This window comes from Guillardia theta (genome assembly GCF_000315625.1).
Source record: "Guillardia theta CCMP2712 unplaced genomic scaffold GUITHscaffold_11, whole genome shotgun sequence".
Lineage (NCBI taxonomy): Eukaryota > Cryptophyceae > Pyrenomonadales > Geminigeraceae > Guillardia > Guillardia theta.
In genome coordinates, this window is record NW_005434663.1 from 14,399 (window position 1) to 32,968 (window position 18,570).

The following is an 18,570-nucleotide window of genomic DNA, read 5'->3' on the forward strand; positions in this document are numbered from 1 at the left end:
ACTCAAAGTTAAGTTAAAATCAGTACGAGGACCGTTAAATCAGGAGAGACGAGCCTCCGAGGCTTGACCCTGACACTCAGTCGCACAGGCCACACGGCGAGAAGAGAAAAGACAGCGAGAACCAAACCCAATCCTGCCGACTGCTGTCCCCCAAACTTAACTGATACCTTCCCTTAACTGCGCAGGTACATTTTTAAAATGATATTGTTCACTGATGATTTCAAGCCTTGAGTTTGAGTCGCAGGGGAAGTCCGGAACAGTGTGGCCCGTGGGCCCCCGATAGATACAACGGCACCCGTACATGATGCCGACGTTGATGGGGTGGTCTTCTACGCCCCTAAAACGACAGGACAAGGCGCCTGTAAAATGGTTTTAAAGACCCACTGCTGCTAGAATTATTTACTCAGGTCATAGGGTAGGTACTCGATTGAAATAAAGTCTTTTCATGTCCCGAACGTGCAGCCCCCGTACGTCCCCCGGACCCAGGAAACAAAGCGAGAAATTTAATGTTTCAATAGAAACAGAAAGACGATCAATATTGTTTATTGCTTCTGCGGCTGCGATGCAAAAACGTTTACTGCCATTTTATGCTTTCAAAATTGAGGCTAGGGTAAAAACTCATATAAAAAGTAAGGGGCATAGATACGGTTTGAACAGTAGGGGTGTTGGCAGCAGGACCCGAGTCTAGACTCAGGGTAGGTGGGGTAGTGACTTCTTTGAGGATAGAATCGGTGCAGGTGAGCTCCGGGCTGCGACAGAAAGAAAAGCCAATGGAAGTAGGGTGGGTACCATCATGAGGGAGGGTACTTCCGGATCTGTTCCACAACCTTTGCATTATTATTATTATTAGGGTCGCCCAAATGGGAGAGGTAGGGTACTCTCCTGTTGGTCAACAAAAAGACTCGTTTTCGAGAACTACACCCCCACCCCCTCACGTGACAGCAAAGTTCCTTCAATTTTTAATACCCTTGGTTGAAGGCCACCCTACCCTTGAGTACAATCTACCTACGGGATTGTGCACCCCAACCAATAAACCCCCACCCCATTGAGGAACCTCGTTTCAGAATTAGTACCCGTGAATGACCAATCTTCAATTGTATATTGAACCCCTTTGCTAACCACCTTTTGCAACTCTAACCTATCTCGAGAATGGACCCTACCCATCTTAGTTACAAAGTCTCAATCCTCACCCCTGCTTCTCTGAACAGAAATACCATCAGAGCACCCTACCCCGACTAAAAACTACTTTTTAAGAGTTGGGACTGAATTCCATTTACGGACTACCCCACCATGGATTTTCCATTGATCTTCAGGAAATCTGGTGGGTCCCAAGTACGACCACTACAAGGTACCAGCATAAGGTGTTGTTCGAGAGTAGTAGGGTTATTCACAAGGGGTAATAAGATTCGTCCTGTGTATCTTAGGGGGTTGGGGTAGTACCCTACAGTTTCTTTGGGTTGTGATTGTACCACGGGTACTGGGGAACCCCCTTTCATGAATAAGATAATATACAGGAAAACTGGGGTACAATAACAGTGAAGAGGTTGAGGGCGGGTTCATGAACCCAATCCGAATATGGTGGGGTGATCCAGCTTTGGGGTAGGGTATCCTGGCCGCCCCATCTTGTTTCTATGGGATTTGATGGCCGCAGAGCTTCAGGGTGGGGTCGAGGGGGTGTCGGGGTGCAATTTGATTGCTTGGGGGCTCCGATAGAAATGGAAGTACCGGTGTTCCTAAAATTTTGGTCAAGGTATATGGAATCGGTTAGTTTTATGGGGTGGGGTAGGACTTGACAACACATGGGTGGGGTAGTCTGAAGGGTGTAGGGTAGAGGCGCGCAGGAGTAGGAAGGCTGAACCAAGTGAACATAACGAGCAAGCAAACAGCCGCAGAAGACTGAGATCGAGATCACAAGGAGAGCTGGAGCAAGTGACAAGCTTAATGAAAATTATTGCATGAGTTGTGGATAATCTGCAAAAATTTAAAGAACAACATTTGTGCTTGTTCACAGATACAGGAAACCAAGGAAACGTTACAAGATCAAAGGGGTTGGAGTTATCTTCGAGCTGTTGCTGAAGTCTACTGAGAAGGATCCCGAATCAATATTGGCAACTGCAAACTTGCTAGCAAGGTGTCCCCCAGTTCGTTGCTGTATAAAGGTTCGTTTGGATCATGCCCAGGCGCCCTCCCTGTTCGAGTGCGGTTCAAGCAGCAAATGCTTTCGTCAACGTCTTCATTGCCGAGAGCGATTCTGATGACCATATTTTGCCTAAGAATGGTACGAAACCTATTTTGAATATCCATGTTTAGTTACTATATGTTGTTCAGGGTCATACTCGCCATTTCACGGTTTTAGTAGAATGTTACCACAACATGCTAGTGTGAGGGATGGAGGAACGGGAGTGGATGGTATTTCGCGTGCGGGACTCAACAAAATTGTTGGCAACACGTTTAATGAAGGAATGAGAAAGGTTTATTTATTCAAATGCTTGTGGTGCGTTTTTTGATTGTTTGATTTCAGCCTTCACGAAATGGAAATCCCGGCGAATTGGGAAGCGTTGCCGCCCACAAACTTGCGAGGCATTTTTTGAGAGCTAGATGGAGGAATCCTGACGACTCGCAAGACCTCGTGGTCCTCCAACAAATGTTTTGTATGATGCAACCGCATCAAGTAGCAAACTGTGTCTTGGTTTTGCGGGAGTTCTCCAAATGGCGACCCGGACCAGCGGGAAGGGGAGGCGATAGAGCAAGTGGGAAGCTGGGCGAGTCGCGGAAATTGAAGCTTGAAGATGAAATGCGATGTGTCAAACAAAAGATTGAAGATGCGCGAGACAAAGATTTGTGCGAAGAAGATGAAGACGACAATAGCGACGCATTTTCAATGAGAAGCACAGTTGTGAACGTGCAACGTGTACAGGAATCTGATGTAAGCTCAAACAAGAAAACATCGTGTGGAGCTTCCAGTGAAATTCCCCAATTCCCGGGATTATTGACACATGCAACAAGTGTACAGGAGATTTTGAATCAGAGTTCAATGAACGCAGCTGCCGAGCATTTGACAAATCACAAGCTTTCGAGTGCAGATATCCTCAACACATTATTCCTTCAGGTTGCAGCTTCAAGAGTCTCACAAACTCATGTGTCATCGGGAAACGCGGGGCCGCTGAACGGAGTTTTCCCATCGACCATGGGGATTCCGAATTCGTTTGTTAATGACACGCTGGCCTTGGACAAACACGGGTTTTCCATGTCACCTCCCATGGGGCTTAATCAATTGTGGAATCATCAAGTCGAGTCTTCACAGTCGTCTAAACTGGACACAGAGGGTCATCGTATGTTAAGCAACTTAGGACGATCTCAGGGACCAATTCTGCCTCCTTTGAAGCAAGTCCTGCTTGAGTCTGCGATCAAATCGACCTAAACCTTAATAATTTTCTTTGAATTAATTGTCATGGCATTTTTGTACTGCAACCATGTAAACTTATTTGAAATCTTCCATGCGAGTAATTTTATATATATCACTCACGGGTTGTCATAATGCCATCCCACCCGCACCTCATCAAATGAGCAAGTTTTGGTGATCCTGTGCTAGCCAGTTCTGCGGGCGATTTCTGTTTCCACGCTTGAGGCATGTTAGGAATTAGATGTTAAAAGAATAAGCACTTACCACCACGAGTTCAGTGCCATGAAAGCTGACTGATCTTGGAACGTGTCTTCTAGCCTGTAACTCCGTGTCAATGGAAAGGTCAATGGAAACGATTCACACTACGAATAACAATTATAAGTGAATGCATCCCATTCATCAAACAAAACTGCATATCATCAATACAGGAAAGTAGGAATTTCTTGAATCTCAAACGAAGAAATTGCAAGCCACTATTGAGACGTTTCAAAAACAATCATCGTCCTGATTAGCCATTCTTCATTCAATTATCAGAAGCAACTATCGCAGTGTAGCAGAATCCAGATATATCGATACAACTTATAAAGTAGTAGCTCACAGAACGACATGCCAAAGCGATTGAAATTGCAAGAATTCAATGATCAAACATCAATTGTTTCAGACAAAGAGGCAGAAAGCACAAAGATAAGCAAGCAGAAGAAGATGAAACAAAAAAAAAAGAACTTGGTCGTACATCGTTCAATGCCTCCTTCAGCGCCATCGGCGGTTTGTTCGCCGCCCATAACTGCTGCATGTCTCCTCGCTTTGGCTTTTCAGGGTGAGAAAACTGTCGGTAACTGATTGTAACGTTTCGAAACCGCTACCACCAACCTTCAAGAGACCGCAACCAAGGTTGGAATACAACGGTTTGAAGGAATTGCAACAAGTTTATAACGTTCGCAATAAGATTTCCTCGTAGTCCTCATGTCCGCAGCCTCCTCCCCACAACCACCTGTGCTTTCCCCCACCTCCTTGTCGCCTTCCTTCCTCCCTTCTCCCCTTCCTTGTCGCCTTCCCTTCCTCCCTTCTCCCCTTCCTTGTCGCCTTCCCTTCCTCCCCTCTCCCCTTCCTTGTCGCCTTCCCTTTCTCCCCTCTCCCCTTCCTTGTCGCCTTCCCTTCCTCCCCTTTCCCCTTCCTCGTCGCCTTCCCTTCCTCCCCTCTCCCCTTCCTTGTCGCCTTCCCTTCCTCCCCTCTCCCCTTCCTCGTCGCCTTCCCTTCCTCCCCTCTCCCCTTCCTTGTCGCCTTCCCTTCCTCCCTCTCCCCTTTCGCCCTTGCCCCGCCCTCTCGCTCTCACTCTCGCTCGGTCGCGTGCATTCCGTACTCCTTGCGCAAATTCTGCAGCATACATGCCCATTCATTTCTTCTTTTGTATTCTCGATCGAAATATAATGCTAGGGCCAACACTGTTGGTGTACCACGTCTTCGTAAACTTCATTCCCCTTTCTTTCGTAATGCTTTCCTGTGCTCTTTTCGGAAACTGTTTTGACAAATCGAGTGACAGTCTGTCGAGATCTTTTCAACACGATTCTTTTTTTCAGCCTCAGAGGACATTGTAGGCTGTTCAAAGGTTCTGTTCCCGTTTCTTTTTGTCATTTTGACCCATGGACTGCTAGTTCTTCTCGTGCTAGCACTTACATTCATCCAGCCAACCACGCAGTTCAGGTTTTTCTCTTTTGACTCCGAGACGGCCTTATCAGATGGCAGCATGAGCGATGCCCAACCATCACGCCCAAGCATCGACAGGTGCCCTCCATTGTGCCCACCCTGCCCTTCTTGCGTCCCTTGCCTGCCCTGCTTCTGCAGTTTTGAATTAAAGGCTCCCAGAGAAACTCTCCAGTCAATCAAGGAGCTGGCGATCGCCTGGTCTGCTGCTCATGGCCTGCAAGTCATATCTGCAGCTCGCGCTCGTCCATGCATTGAAGTTTGGTCAGGTTCTTCGGCCAACAGGACTTGAATTAGCACCAGTGAGTCTGCTGCCAATGCCGTTCCCGCGGCAGACGTACCACTTGGTCAAGGACATCATGCGAGACTTCAACAACCTGGTGCACAAGGTTAGTGCAGGGCGATGATGATGAAGTTGCTGATGAACCCAGGTGTCAATGAACCGTGGGTTTTTAAATGAGCATCTTTCTTCTGTTGCAAGAAGCGACGAGTTCCAGCGAAACTATCTGCAGATCTTTAACACCGTCAGTGTCACTTGCGGGTATTCTCATCTGATGAGTGTTGTAGGTGGCAGATGAAGGTGTGAGGCAGCCGATCTCGCTGGGTATTCACAGGTGACTTCACCCTTGCCCTTGGCCTCTTTACTGAGCTTGAGATCAGGTCAGACTACATGCTGCACGATGCCAATGATGGAAGTGCTCTCGAGCCGAAACAAGTGATGATGATGTACCGATACTCACATTTTGATAATTCTGAAGGTTGAAATCAACACAGTCGCCTCGAGCTTCGCGGCCTTGTCCGAGGTTCTATATCTTCATGCTGTTTCTGTCCTTGCCTTTACTTGCGAACAATCCTCATTGACTCTCCTGCTTGGTCATTCTTTCTTGTCTTCTTTCTCGTCTACTTCTATTTTGCTGCCACGACGTAATGATTGGATGTGAACACCAGCGGGTCTCTGCGCTCCACAAGTTTCTGGTGGAGAGGGTGAGAGATTGGAAACGGCTAATAGGCAGTCAACCTGAGTCCCAGGTGCCGGCTGCGAAGCTCCAGAGCGAAAATTTGCCCGAAAATCTGCCAGTCTCAGGAATTTGCAGAGGTGAGATGAGCAGAATGTTGAGAAGGAGTGAAAAAGTTGTACAGGAATGGCGCTGGCAGACAAAGCGTATAAAGAGCAGGAGAGGCCAGATGCGAATCAAAGGTAAGGAGGAATGACGAGAGGAGGAGGGAGAACGCCAAGGTCATGAGGAAGCTGCAAGGCACGTGGGCATCTTGTTTGTGGTCCAACCGAACGAACAAAACGTCTTTGACCAAAGGTCAGTCAGTTTTGCGAAATTCGCCTTCCCTCTTCTTCCTTACAGCCAATTCTTCTGCAATATTCAGTCTACGTTCTCCATTTTTTCATCGTCACCTTCCATGCAGGCACGTCGAGTTCTATCTGTGGGAGCATCACAGGATTCCTGTGCTGCGTGCGACTCTAGCCGAGGTTCTCGAGGTCGGTGCTGTTGATGGTTGAGGGAGACTGACGAGCTCGGCAGCATGCAGCCCTCGATGCGTCGAGTAAGAGGTAGGAGGAGACGGAGGTGGTGACGCTTGAGAGTTTAGGGGGATGGAGAGGAGAGGGTTTGAGGGATGGGTAGGTTGACGATGAAGGGGATGGAAATCTCCGTCGTCTATTTCCGTGCTGGCTACTCTCCCAACGACTTTCCGACACAAGCAGAGTGCGTTACTCTTGGTCTTGTCCCCCTCCTCATTTCTTCAGGTGGGACGCTCGCCTCCTCTTGGAGCGGAGTGCCGCCATCAAGTGCCCTACTGCTGCATACCAGGTAGCTCTTTTCCAATGCTTTCTGCCCTCTTCCTTCATTTTTCTCTCTTCTCGTGCTTCTTTCGCTGATCCGAAGACCTCTCAGTGTGTTGGAGCGAAGAAGATTCAGCAGGTAAAAACTCGCCTCATTCTCTGCTCTCTGACTGTCCCTTAGGTCCTCGCCTGCCCAGGCATGGTCGAAAAATTCGTCGATGAGGACAGTGCGAAGCGGATTCGCTCGTGTTTTGCAGGTCTGAGTGATGTCGATGAAGGAGTCGCTTTGTTCATGGCTCTTACTTCAGGGCTCTATGCGCTTGGCGATGGCAGCGTCGAGGCCGACAGAGCGAAGGAGGATGCGATTGCAAATCCGAGCAGGTGAGGCACGACCCATGAGAGGATGAGACTGAAGTAGGAGCAAGATACGTGCTGAAGCCTCAGCGTGAAGGAGGAGGGAACAACTTCTACGAGGAGGTTAGGAGCAGGTTGAGATGCTGGCTGTGAAGAATGGAGCAGGAGATGAAGAAGAAACTTCTGGAAGGAAACAATGAGACACTGCAAGCCTATATCCTCATGGACATCATCCAAGCTCCCTCCATCCCCTCCGTCTTCCTCAGAAATTTTCAGGTCAGTCTTGTACTGCATACACCCCTCCACTCGTTGACTATCACTCACGGCCTTGCAGGCGATAGAGACGGAGGCGACGACAGAGCTGGGTACCTATGGCGTGTTCCTAGCAAATGGGGAGAGAGTGATGTTCTCGGAATGCGTGGGGTGAGGAAGGAAGAGGGAGAGACTGAGACGGACTGCTGAATCATGACAATTTTTCAGACATCTCCTACGATCTAAGCAGGCGACTTCTAAGGAAACTGGTGACCTCTCTTGCCTTCCCGACCTCTCTTGCCTTCCCGACACTTGCTCCTCACTGCCCCGCAGTGACTCTGCTTTCTTCTTCACAGGTGTCGCTGCTGGCTTTGGTGTCCTCGACAGTCCTATCCTGTACTAAGATCGTGTGCCCAATGAAGCTCCTCAGTTCGCGAGTCCTGCCTACAGGTCATGCGTAATGGCACGGGTAAAGTACTGGGTGGGCATGGTGAATCTGCTCCATTGTGAGGGAACTACGAGGAGGAAGAGGAGGAGAGGTACCCGCTATCCTTGCCAAATGGATTCGCTCCCTGCACCCAGAGTTAGAAGCAAGGTGGGTCAGGGGAAATGGAAGGAGGGAATGGGTAGAGGACGAGGAGAAGGACACGCAGAGGAAGTGCAGGTGATAAGCTCCACCTGAGAGGGGTTCGACATCGGGAAGAGTTGCGGCTTGGCAGAGTAGATAGTGATAGGAACGTCCTGCTCGACCAAGGGAGCGAGGTCTTCTCCTCGCTCCTCCTCCTCCAGACAGACATGAGGCGACGCGATCTGATGCTCGAGCTGCAACCCATCGTCACTTGCCTCATGTCCCCGTCGGCACTCACCAGAAACGTCCGGTCCCTTCCTCTCGTCGGCGCGTTGTCTAGCGTTCGCATCCTCCTCTGTCCGCGGGTTTGGTTGTAATGTTCGTCGACCTGAGGCCACTGGTAGTCGAGGGATGTGGTAGTTTCAAAATCCCGGGAAGGGGGAAGTGGAGGAGGTTTCTCACTGCACGCTGGGTCAGTGATGCAGGAGGGGTGGTAACAGGAAGGGTAATGTTGAGGGTAGTGGTGCTGGTATCCAACCTTGCTACGGTCTTCAGTCTCTGTAGCAGCATTTTTTCTCGTGCTCCTACCGTCGAGTCTGGCTGATAGTTGAGTTTCACATGCTCCGCGCGGGGGTCGCTGAAGTCTAGCTTGCTCGATGTCTTCAAGTCGCTGTTGTCTGCCCGCTGCGAGTGCTCTATGCATCGTTTGAAGGTACTGCCATCCCATCAGCATTGTGACTGACTCTCCGCACCTCCCTCGCTCTCGTGGTTTGACCATCATCTCCTCCTCTCCTGCTTCTCTGCCTCCTCTTTTCTCACCTCCTTCCCTTCGGACCATCTGCAGGCATTCGGAAATGACCAGTATAATCATGAAGCGCTTTTTCCTCCGACCAGTTGCCTATCAGGCAATTCTTCTTTTGTCCCAGGTTAAAGTCCATCTGTAACAAAACAAATTACTCTTCTCCTTCCTCAAGCTCTCCCTGCGCTTGTAACTTGGCAAGTGTAGGTAAATGCGGCACAGATGTACCAAGGAAAGGACTGAAGATGAGGAAGTAGTTGTATGCAGACCCTCTCCAATGCCTGCCTGCCTGCCTGCCTGCCTGCCTGCCTGCCTGCCTGCCTGCCTGCCTGCCTGCCTGCCTGCCTGCCTGCCTGCCTGCCTGCCTGCCTGCCTGCCTGCCTGCCTGCCTGCCTGCCTGCCTGCCTGCCTGCCTGCCTGCCTGTCTGTCTGTCTGTCTGTCTGTCTGTCTGACTAAGAGTGACTGCCTGCCTGCCTGCCTGATTTCATTTGCCACCAACTGAAAAAGAACAGGAAAAACGGGTTCAAAGCAGCACGGTTACTAAACGGTTATACAAAGTGCCAATAAAAAAACGCTTTATCGATAAATTATCCCACAACAATCTCAAGCGTTGCGTTTGTGACGGTGTTGGCCCGGAAACTTGCCAAGTCACTGCCGCATGAAGTTTGGGCCGGGCCGGCCGCCGCTCTGTGCAGCGGGCCCGTACTTATCACTGGGAACAGGGAACTAACAGAGGTGATAATCAGTGAGGTTTGTACAGGTGTTCAAGCTTGTTTATTTTCATGATCATCATGGATCACTGGCCGCGGGCAAATGGCGGCCAGTCGCCCGGCCGGATAGCGCCGAGTTCACTGTCAAGTTAACAAAACTTCTCCTGTAAACCCCCTTCCTAGCCGTCTTGCTAAGGTCCTTCTGGTTTTATGTGCATTAAACTCGGTCTTGAGCAAAAACTGTCACAGTGTCTTGTTACAACTAAGGTCGATGTGATGTCTGCATTACTTTGGCACAGTACAAGTCTAACAAACTTGTGCTCCTGCATTCTAGTCTCCCAGAGAACTTCGGAAACACAAGGCTCCTTCACCCGAGTCTCTAGTTCCATACTAGCTTGAAGGGCACGGTCTTCTCTATTCTATTCTACTGGAGAAGACATTCTACTGGAGAAGACCTTCAAGCTAGTATGGAACTAGGGAAATATTCTACTGGCCTCCAGTAGAATATTTCTGGTAGTACTGCCTTCACTGATCAGACTGGGCCCCTTGTCCTCTTGTGTCCATGGATCCAGGGGTGGGACCTCCGAATCCCCCTAGCCGTTACTGACCCTGCGGCATCTGATAAGGACTGACTCGCTATCACCTGCTGTCTCCCATGGGTCCTAGGCTTCTGCTGTCTGAGTCTTCATGGTTTTCCTACGTCGTCCCTATGACAGCTGTTGCTGTCCTCTCCGTGAGTACCTTCCTGCATCTGTGCACCGAGCCTCGGAGCCACATCAACTGCTTGACTCGTAACGTAGCCTGAGGTGAGACTAGCTCCGATCAGTAGCCTCAACACAGTCACGCACAACTTGAAACACCACTGTCTGTAGACTCACTCAGCCACTGTCACTGTCACTGAGCCCGGAAGTTTCAAGTTGCCTGAGGGACTGAGCGTCCGAGCGAGAGCCACAGTGAGAATCAGACACACATACAAACACACACACAAGCACACACACACACGCATCACAGGTGCACATTATCGATGTTCAAATAGACGGGGTTGGTTAATTGTCACCTCTGGCACTCCAAACCAAGAATTGTACCTCAAACTATCGATGTGCTTACGTTCATCACCTCAAAGATTGCCAACACAAAAAGTTTGATCATTCCCCCTCTGTCATTGTTTTCAGGCTCTTTCCTCTATTCCTGTGAAATCGCGGCTCATACACGCAACCTGTCTCCGAGACTCAGGCTTCGATGGACATAGTCGATATTAAAGGAATGCGCTGTACACAGCAAATCCTGTTTTCCCACCTAACATTTCCGTTTGCGGCTATTTTTTTCACCTAACATCTTTTTTATTGCAGCTTGCAAATCCCCTCTCTGCATCGCGTATGGATCGAACGTTTGGGGAGGGAGGGACCAGAGGCCACCAGCCATGTATGTGCAGACATCCACCAAAGCTGCAAGAACCAGAAATGCAGCCTAATTCATGGATCCAACTTTAAAATGAGTATTAATATATAATTCGTACAAAATGATTCTATTTTAAGAAAATTATAAATACTTATTCGCTGACGGGTGTATTTCCAAATGAAACAGGGTGATGCAAATGATATGAATCGGGGGGGGTGGGGTGTCATTTTACAGAATATGTTTATTAAAATAATATCTCATAATAAAGATAGGTAACGGTGGCCGGGATGTATGGGGGTGGGGGTTATCAACACGGGGGTACTAAACTTGAAATGCCAACCAGGGTGAGGATATTGACTACCTTTATGACTGCGAAAAGGTGAGTAAATCATGGGTAGGGTACAGTAAAAGAGGGGTAATCATCCTATATGTCAGGGTCATCGCAATAAGGGGTGGGATCAAATCAAGCAGGTTTTATGACGACATACGATGTCCTCCAGAAAGTTCCTCCCTTCAAAAAGGTATGGAGGGCCATGTGGACATGGAATAAAGGGGGTACCATATTGATATTTTCAAAATAATTTGTAAAGTTTTAATCTGTTTCTTGTCCAAATTCTGAAACCACTTCTCGTCTTATCGAAATATAACCAATGAGGGGGTACATATCAGAAAATCCCTGGTTCGGAATTGGGGTGGGTAAGGACGGCCCGGGAAAGGTTCTTTCTCAAAGTTCATGGTGAATCCTTTTTATTTTGAGAGGCGGCGGCACACGGCAATCAGCTGCCATGCTCAGGACCGCCGCCACTCTTGCGCTCGTCGCCTCCGCGTCCGCCTACACCCCCACCCTGGTGAGATCTACATCCTTTCTCATACTCACATCCCCTTTGTCTCTCTCCTTCCTTCTTTCCTTTCTTCTCTCCGCCTCTCACATCCGCTCTCAATGCCTACTTCATTTCCTCGAACCTAACCAATTGTGTTCCCTTCCACCTGGGTAGTTGCACTATCTCCTGAATATATCTTCCTGTCCTGTTAAAGTTTTTCCTGATATGTGGAATTGTCTACCCATGTTGAGTTGCGGACTATTTCTCCTATCTCATGATATGTAAAATTTTGGGATTCAGCAGCGCTGTTTTTTGGCTGCAGAAGCTGTTTTCTTAGACCTAACTCTTTTCTAGATGTCCCTCAACCCATCCAGGCGTGCGGTCGTGCAGGCTGGAGCCGCCGGAGCTGCTGCTGCTCCTTTCCTCCAGAACGCTCCCGCTGGCGCCTCCATGGACAAGTCCGCCCGCGCTCCCGTGATCACCATCTTCGATCACCGTGGCTGCAGCCGCGCTCCCAAGGAGTACACCGGCGGTCTCTCCAACACCCAGGACGACCAGATGTGCGTCAAGGCTCAGTCCCTCAAGATCGAGGTGTCTGAGCAGACTGCTGCTAAGCTCTTGCAGGAGAACCTCTCCTCCATGTTTGGCAAGTAAATGTATACAATCTAAGGCTAGCTCAAAACTATTTTTCATTTTAAATTCCACCAAATGTGAAACGGACCTTTTCATTGTTTCTCGGTTGTGCGGAATTCCTTTCATCACCTTGGTTGTAATTGAGATTCTTGCACTCACTGCCAGCAGAAATGATCTATTTCAGTTATGCGCGATTCCTTCTTGGCTTAGTTCCTCAACATGTAGTCATCGGTTCTCCTCAACATGTAGTCATCGGTTCTACGCTCCTTCCTCTCTCCTCTTCTATTCCGTCTGCCTCATGCACGTTTAAGTTGGTCCTCCTGCTGCTTGGTTCCTGACGCAATATGACGCCTCAAGGTGGGTGGGGGGTATGCACATGGGGTCAGGGTAGGAAAGAGGTTAATTGAGAAGGGGTGGTACCACGGGCCTGTGAAAGCATTTGATAGCAAAGTGATCTAATTACCATCATGAAACGGGGGTGGTGTGATATTATGGGGGGTGCTCAAAAGACGTAGGAGGGGTCTATCTTTTAGACGCATCGGAGACGAATCAACCCGGAAAATGCGAGGGAAAGCAGATGGAGGAGGAGGAGGAGGAGGAGGAGGAGGAGGAGGAGGAGGAGGAGGAGGAGGAGGAGGAGGAGGCAGAAGTTTTGCTGTCCTTCTTGTATCCCTTTTCGCCGCCATTTCTCCTTCGTTCTCCTTCACACCCTCGGCTCCGATGCCCTCGGCGTCATCTTGTTTCCCTACAAAGAAGTCCAAATGGTGTACCAGGGCACTTAAGCCAAGCATGTTCCCAACCGTGACTTCCATGTCAACTTCAAACAACAAAGAAGAAGCTCAGGGATGGAACCTGTTAAAGTTGCCATCTAGAAGTGCCAGCATCACGACGTCCAAGGAAGATCGGGAAAGACTGAGAATGCGAGGCCTGCTTCCCGCAGGACAAGTGACGATGGAGGCTGCTGTGGAAGCTCTGATGGAGCAGATCAGGGACAAGAGTACTGACCTCGAGCGGTACATTCTGCTTCATAGCATCCAAGATGGGTGCGAAAAGATTTATTTCGCGGCCTTGATGAAGTATACCAAAGAACTTATGCCGATCGTGTACACTCCAACAGTCGGACAAGCATGTCTGGACTGGCATCGTATCTACAGACACACTCCTCGTGGACTTTACCTGAGGTGAAAAGTCTGATAAAACGTTTACACGGCTCATGGCTTTCATTTCAGCTTGGAAGACATAGGCCATGTCAAGGAAGCATTGCAAAACTGGCCGGAGAAAAACATCAAGGTGAGTACTTTTCCACATGTGCATTTCTGATGCTTGTGGCCATCCTACTAGGTTATCGTTGTCACTGATGGCGAACGAATCCTCGGATTGGGCGACCTTGGAGTCAACGGCATGGGAATTCCTGTGGGAAAACTTGCGCTCTACACAGGCAAGTTTCGTACAGACAGAGAGGGCCATTCCTCGCGTGAAAACTTACTACAGCATGTGCCGGCATCGATCCGGCCTATTGTCTTCCAGTACAACTTGACGGTAACGTGGAGATTGCAGCATGTATCGTCAATCTCTGAAGTGATGCAAACCAGTCGGAACAAACAATGAAGCTCTTCGCAATCAGCCGACGTACATGGGCCTGAGGAGGCAGAGGGAAAGGGGACCAAGTTACGACCAACTTGTGAAGGAATTCATTGAAGCAGCGAAAGAGGAATATGGTTCAAGTGTTCTTATACAGGTACTTTTTTTGTTGCTGTTGTTGAACTCCCAAACCATTTCAAGTCTTCGTGATCACTATTTATTTCACGCCTGACTCATCTGTGAAGTTCGAAGACTTCGGCAACAAGAATGCATTTCGACTTCTAGAGACGTATTCGCAGAACACGGTCCTCTCAAAACCACGTTATTCGTTGCGTTGACATGCTTCTGCAGTGCTGCTTCAACGACGACATCCAAGGAACCGCCGCTGGTCTTCCATCATGTTGGCTCCCGTCAGAGCAACTGAAACATCTTGTACGCAGTTGCTCTTGCAGGACTCATAGCAAGCAAGAAGTTGACTAAAAGGGAGCTGGAAGACGAGACTTTCCTGTTCTTCGGAGCTGGAGAGGCGGGCACGGGGATCGCAGAGCTGGTTGCATCCTACATCGCAGAGAAGACAAGCAAGTCGAAGACGGTAAGAAATGAGGTCGTCTGGAGGATGCACCTGAGATCAATGTCTTGCAGCAAGCGCGAGAGAAAATCTGGCTGTTCGACTCGCAAGGTCTCATCACCTCTCAGAGAGCAGGAGATCTGGCCCATCATAAGAAGCCGTTTGCCCACGACTTCTCCGGCAGCAGTGCCCCGTCCTCTCTTGCTGAGGCTATCTCACTCCTGAGACCCACCGGACTCATCGGGGCCTCCGCCATGCCTAAGGTGTTCAACGAAGAGGTCTGCAGAAAGATGGGGGAGATCAACGAGCGGCCAATAATCTTCTCCCTCTCCAACCCGACGTCCAAGGCCGAATGTACTGCACAGGAGGCCTACACGGTAAGCTCTTCTCCACGAACACTTTCACGTTTCTTAGAGAACAGACCCTCATCTGACGACCCGACAGTGGACGGAAGGGAGATGTGTCTACTCGTCCGGCAGCCCCATGCAAGGATTGACCATCAACGGAAGGGACCTGATTCCTGGGCAAGGCAACAATGTTGGCCTCTATGCACGGCTGGCTGTTATTGATCCGATCCTTGCAGGCATTCATCTTCCCCGGCTTAGGCCTCGCAGCTCTTGCGGCTGGCGCGAAGCGGATCGACGAGGAATGCCTCTTGATTGCTGCACGCGTGCTGGCATCCAACGTGCGCAAGTTCTATCAGTGTGAGGCTGAACTCAACCAGCATCTGCAGGTGGACCAGGCGTCTCTAGACAAAGGAACCATCTACCCTCCTGTCAGTAAGATCCGCCAAGTATCCACCTCCATCGCATGTGAAGTCGCAAACTACATGTACACAAAAGTGCCGCAGGCTTCTCAGCTGAAAACTTGTGGCAGGTTCGACAAAGGACTTGCGACCAAGGAGAAGCCCAAAGATCTTGGTACCTACGTGCAGAAGCTCATGTTCGATCCCAACTGAGACGACCCCATCTCCTTTCTGCATTCGATTACAAGATATCACCTTGAAAGAGCTGTAAAGACGGCCTCTGCAGATGCCCTGTTGAGGAAGAACTGCTCGGGCGAACAAGTTTGCTGCGAGACCACCGGAGATCCTCCTTCCCGGTGGGAAGGTTTGGACGATGTTCGATCCTCTTCAGCTCCTTCTCGTCGTTGCCTTCGCTGTTCTCTGTCACCTCCGACATGGAAGAACTCGGAGAGAGCTTCGTCTCGCTCTTGGACAACGACAAGTTGACCATGTTCCGCCGTTTGTGCTTGCTACAGTACTGTACTCGAGTGAGCGACGTCCACACGAGACGAGGGAGCGCGAGAAGGATAAGAGAAAGAGGGGAGAGGGACAAGAACGAGGGAGGATGGAGCACCTGCGGAGACTTGCCAACTTCCCCGTACCAGGGAATGCTGACGCAGCCATCAAAGCTGCAGCGAGAATGAACGAGATCCAAATCGCTTTTCCGTCGATGTTCGCCGCAGAAACGTGGTACGCCATCGCAGGCGTCTCCGAAGAGAGGCTGCCGCTTGCATTCGGGATAGTGACACATCCTGGGGATTGCATCAGCACAGGACGACGGCAATTTTCGAAAGCTCACCTCGAGTTCACATTGATGTGTTGCGGCATCTTATGGTCGAGGCAGTAGAGTGGAAGACGACTGCTTGCCTCTCCGAAAGAGGCTCGCTTCGAGCATCCAAAGGGATGCCTGCACATGCGTCCAACCGGACGAGGAGGAGACTTGCTTGCCTTCCTCGTCCTGCGCTTCCTCACAGAGCCAATGGACATCGTCTCTGGAGAGGGCGAGCGTGACAGGACGAGCTGCCTCCAGTCATTGGAAGATGGATGGTCAACCTGATCCATGGCAGAGAAGAGCGAGCAAACGTTCAGCCTCAAGTTTTTCTCTAAGTTGATAGCAACACAATCATCCAGCGATCCATCAGCACGATGCAACAAGAGCATATCGTTGAACTTCCTCTCAGTCCAGCAGGGGTGTCCAGTAACTGCGAGACCTTCCATGCACGTGAAGCAGGGTAGAAGAAGTAGCAGGCAAAATAGGCAGCACAAGGGGGCACTCGGTGGATTCATGACATCGATCTCTTCATGCCATCAAGGAAACTTGAGATCATATTGGCCTGCAACGTCGAGAATAGAAAGATTTGTATTTGTTGTTCCGCTTGAGAAGGCAAGGGGAGGAGCACTCAAGTGTTTCCAATCATGCAACCGTTGTCAAGGAAAGGGAATGGAATGATACTCAATGCATTCGCAGCCTTGTTGACAAGAAACATCGCAACTGTTGAAAGCATCAGAAACAGATACTGAACTCTTCCTTGGGGATCTCCTAAACAACTCTGTGCTCGCTTCCCGTTTCCTCTTCTAATTCACAACAAGGGTCTTCTCTGTTATTCTATGCTGCTCTTCCGCAGTCCACTGAACCCTGTCTGATCATGTTTAATCCTATCTCATCCTGTTGTACCCCGACCACTCTTCCCCATTATCGCTCTTGGTTCTGCTTTCCTCTGATTTCAACCTTTCGCATCATCATTCCACCTTGTCCTCTCGTACTCACCATCAAGTCATGTTTCGAAGTTTCTCTACCTGCCCATGCTTCTCCTCCTCCTCAGTCCTTCTCCTCCTCGTTTCCTTCGCCCTGCTCCCGCGCACCTCGCTGCCATTCCGAATCCCTTCTACACCCCGGGAGTCCCACCCCCTTTGTACCCTACCCTTTATATCACCCCTAGACAAAACATGAAACTGTAAAACACCCCTACCTTTGATACTGTATACCCTTGCTTTAAGTGGGTGGTAACTTGCTGTTTACCCCAGTACCCCCTCAAGTTCAGCCATCCCTTTATTGTACCCCATCGGAGAAGGAGATTCCGGCGGTGGGGGTGGATGTTGCTAGTACCTGAATCCTTATAAGCTATGACTTAGATTCGTAGAAATAGGTAAACCAAGGGGGTGCATGGACATGCAAGGAATGCCTAGGGGGTAGGGTCAATGACCCATAAAGTTCCAGGGAAAGAAGGGGGTGGATCACCCCATATCATACTCCTGTAGGATCGGGGGTACTTCTACAGTTCAAAGATGGGGTGGGATGAGAATATGTGCAAAGGGTGGGTATCTTCACAGCATTCAAGGGGTACCGGTGGGAAATTCTGAAGAGGCGGCATGAAGGCGGCGGTGGGGCTAGTGGCTATGGCGACGTTGGCGACGATGACGCTGATAGCGCTGAAGGTTGACGAATGGGATGAGACCAGGAGAGGGGAAGAGACCATGATGGTTAGCGACCAGGGGGACGCCATGGTAGCTGATAAGCCATGGGGAGTAGATTTCGATTTACGATACTCCAAGGGCAAGCATCAATGGCAGATCACAAACCTCGTGCTCCATCCTCCTCCACCACCTCCTCCTGCAGGGAAGACTCCTCCCATGGTCATGACCAAGCCCACTTTCCCTTTCTTTGAGCTTCAGGCCATGAACAAGGCAGACGCTGAGGTCAAGAAGAAGATGGACGACCCTGACACTGACCCGAAGCTCAAGGAGGCCATGGAGGAGGGTATGAAATCTGCTTCGGGTGCGCTGGACTCGGCCATCGGATGCGCAGAAGGATCGCAGCCGGGATCTTCGATCTCAACTGCATGCCCCGGCATCGGCTCCGGGAAGCCCCAGGAGGTGAAGAGGCAGTGGAACATGGGGTTTCCTCCTCAAGAGGGGGCAGCAGCTCAGCAGGGCTCGGCGTACAAGCGAAGAGGCTTAACAGGAGGAGACGTCGATCGCGGCCAGACGGAGGAGTGAGCTTGAGCGGGCAGTCAATGGCTGGTTACCTCAAGGGGCGTGACATCAGGCTTTGTCCTTTGCGGGTCAACACTGAGAGATCTAAGGGGTTGCGGGGAGGACGGAGAGGAGTCGGAGGAAGCAGAGTTAAGCATGCAGCAGAGAGATTTTGTCTAGCGAGTGTGGGTGGTGTAAGATTGAAGGAGGTGAAGGAAAAGGAAGTCAA

The 18,570-nt window shown here is 50.0% G+C and overlaps 7 protein-coding genes across 7 annotated transcripts; 5 read left to right on the forward strand and 2 right to left on the reverse strand.

The window, feature by feature from the left end:
• Positions 1 to 1,861: 1,861 nt before the first annotated feature.
• GUITHDRAFT_150880 (hypothetical protein) lies at positions 1,862 to 4,212 on the forward strand. The gene is made up of 3 exons (XM_005838287.1): positions 1,862 to 2,278; positions 2,329 to 2,471; positions 2,522 to 4,212. Exons 1-3 carry the CDS (start codon positions 2,173 to 2,175, stop codon positions 3,419 to 3,421), a joined length of 1,149 nt encoding a protein of 382 aa, XP_005838344.1. The 5' UTR covers positions 1,862 to 2,172; the 3' UTR covers positions 3,422 to 4,212.
• A 1,209-nt stretch (positions 4,213 to 5,421) lies between these two features.
• GUITHDRAFT_102635 (hypothetical protein) lies at positions 5,422 to 7,908 on the forward strand (the record flags this gene model as incomplete). The annotated part of the gene is made up of 20 exons (XM_005838288.1): positions 5,422 to 5,493; positions 5,536 to 5,628; positions 5,672 to 5,718; positions 5,765 to 5,819; positions 5,863 to 5,907; positions 6,053 to 6,088; positions 6,134 to 6,200; positions 6,245 to 6,302; positions 6,524 to 6,596; positions 6,640 to 6,668; positions 6,742 to 6,822; positions 6,864 to 6,927; positions 7,012 to 7,038; positions 7,081 to 7,156; positions 7,208 to 7,280; positions 7,325 to 7,376; positions 7,419 to 7,529; positions 7,588 to 7,676; positions 7,734 to 7,774; positions 7,862 to 7,908. 20 exons carry the CDS (start codon positions 5,422 to 5,424, stop codon positions 7,906 to 7,908), a joined length of 1,236 nt encoding a protein of 411 aa, XP_005838345.1.
• Positions 7,909 to 7,949: 41 nt separating this feature from the next.
• Positions 7,950 to 9,011, reverse strand: GUITHDRAFT_102636 (hypothetical protein; the record flags this gene model as incomplete). The annotated part of the gene is made up of 6 exons (XM_005838289.1): positions 7,950 to 8,001; positions 8,049 to 8,077; positions 8,184 to 8,327; positions 8,372 to 8,534; positions 8,612 to 8,788; positions 8,893 to 9,011. The coding sequence occupies 6 exons, from the start codon at positions 9,009 to 9,011 to the stop codon at positions 7,950 to 7,952; spliced, it is 684 nt and encodes a 227-aa protein (XP_005838346.1).
• Positions 9,012 to 11,739: 2,728 nt separating this feature from the next.
• Positions 11,740 to 12,522, forward strand: CPEA20 (phycoerythrin alpha subunit 20; the record flags this gene model as incomplete). The annotated part of the gene is made up of 2 exons (XM_005838612.1): positions 11,740 to 11,829; positions 12,157 to 12,522. Coding segments are annotated over 2 exons (390 nt in total), but the record flags the coding sequence as incomplete, so codon positions are not given.
• Positions 12,523 to 13,245: 723 nt separating this feature from the next.
• On the forward strand, positions 13,246 to 15,542 carry GUITHDRAFT_65858 (hypothetical protein; the record flags this gene model as incomplete). The annotated part of the gene is made up of 13 exons (XM_005838290.1): positions 13,246 to 13,616; positions 13,665 to 13,725; positions 13,777 to 13,882; positions 13,927 to 13,974; positions 14,028 to 14,173; positions 14,262 to 14,321; positions 14,368 to 14,404; positions 14,457 to 14,608; positions 14,659 to 14,961; positions 15,029 to 15,121; positions 15,168 to 15,269; positions 15,318 to 15,415; positions 15,461 to 15,542. The coding sequence occupies 13 exons, from the start codon at positions 13,246 to 13,248 to the stop codon at positions 15,540 to 15,542; spliced, it is 1,659 nt and encodes a 552-aa protein (XP_005838347.1).
• Positions 15,543 to 15,807: 265 nt separating this feature from the next.
• On the reverse strand, positions 15,808 to 16,298 carry GUITHDRAFT_46831 (hypothetical protein; the record flags this gene model as incomplete). The annotated part of the gene is made up of 3 exons (XM_005838291.1): positions 15,808 to 15,846; positions 15,943 to 16,120; positions 16,168 to 16,298. Coding segments are annotated over 3 exons (348 nt in total), but the record flags the coding sequence as incomplete, so codon positions are not given.
• A 1,441-nt stretch (positions 16,299 to 17,739) lies between these two features.
• GUITHDRAFT_150883 (hypothetical protein) lies at positions 17,740 to 18,557 on the forward strand. The gene has a single exon (XM_005838292.1). The coding sequence runs from the start codon at positions 17,766 to 17,768 to the stop codon at positions 18,363 to 18,365; it is 600 nt and encodes a 199-aa protein (XP_005838349.1). The 5' UTR covers positions 17,740 to 17,765; the 3' UTR covers positions 18,366 to 18,557.
• The last annotated feature ends 13 nt before the right edge of the window (positions 18,558 to 18,570 follow it).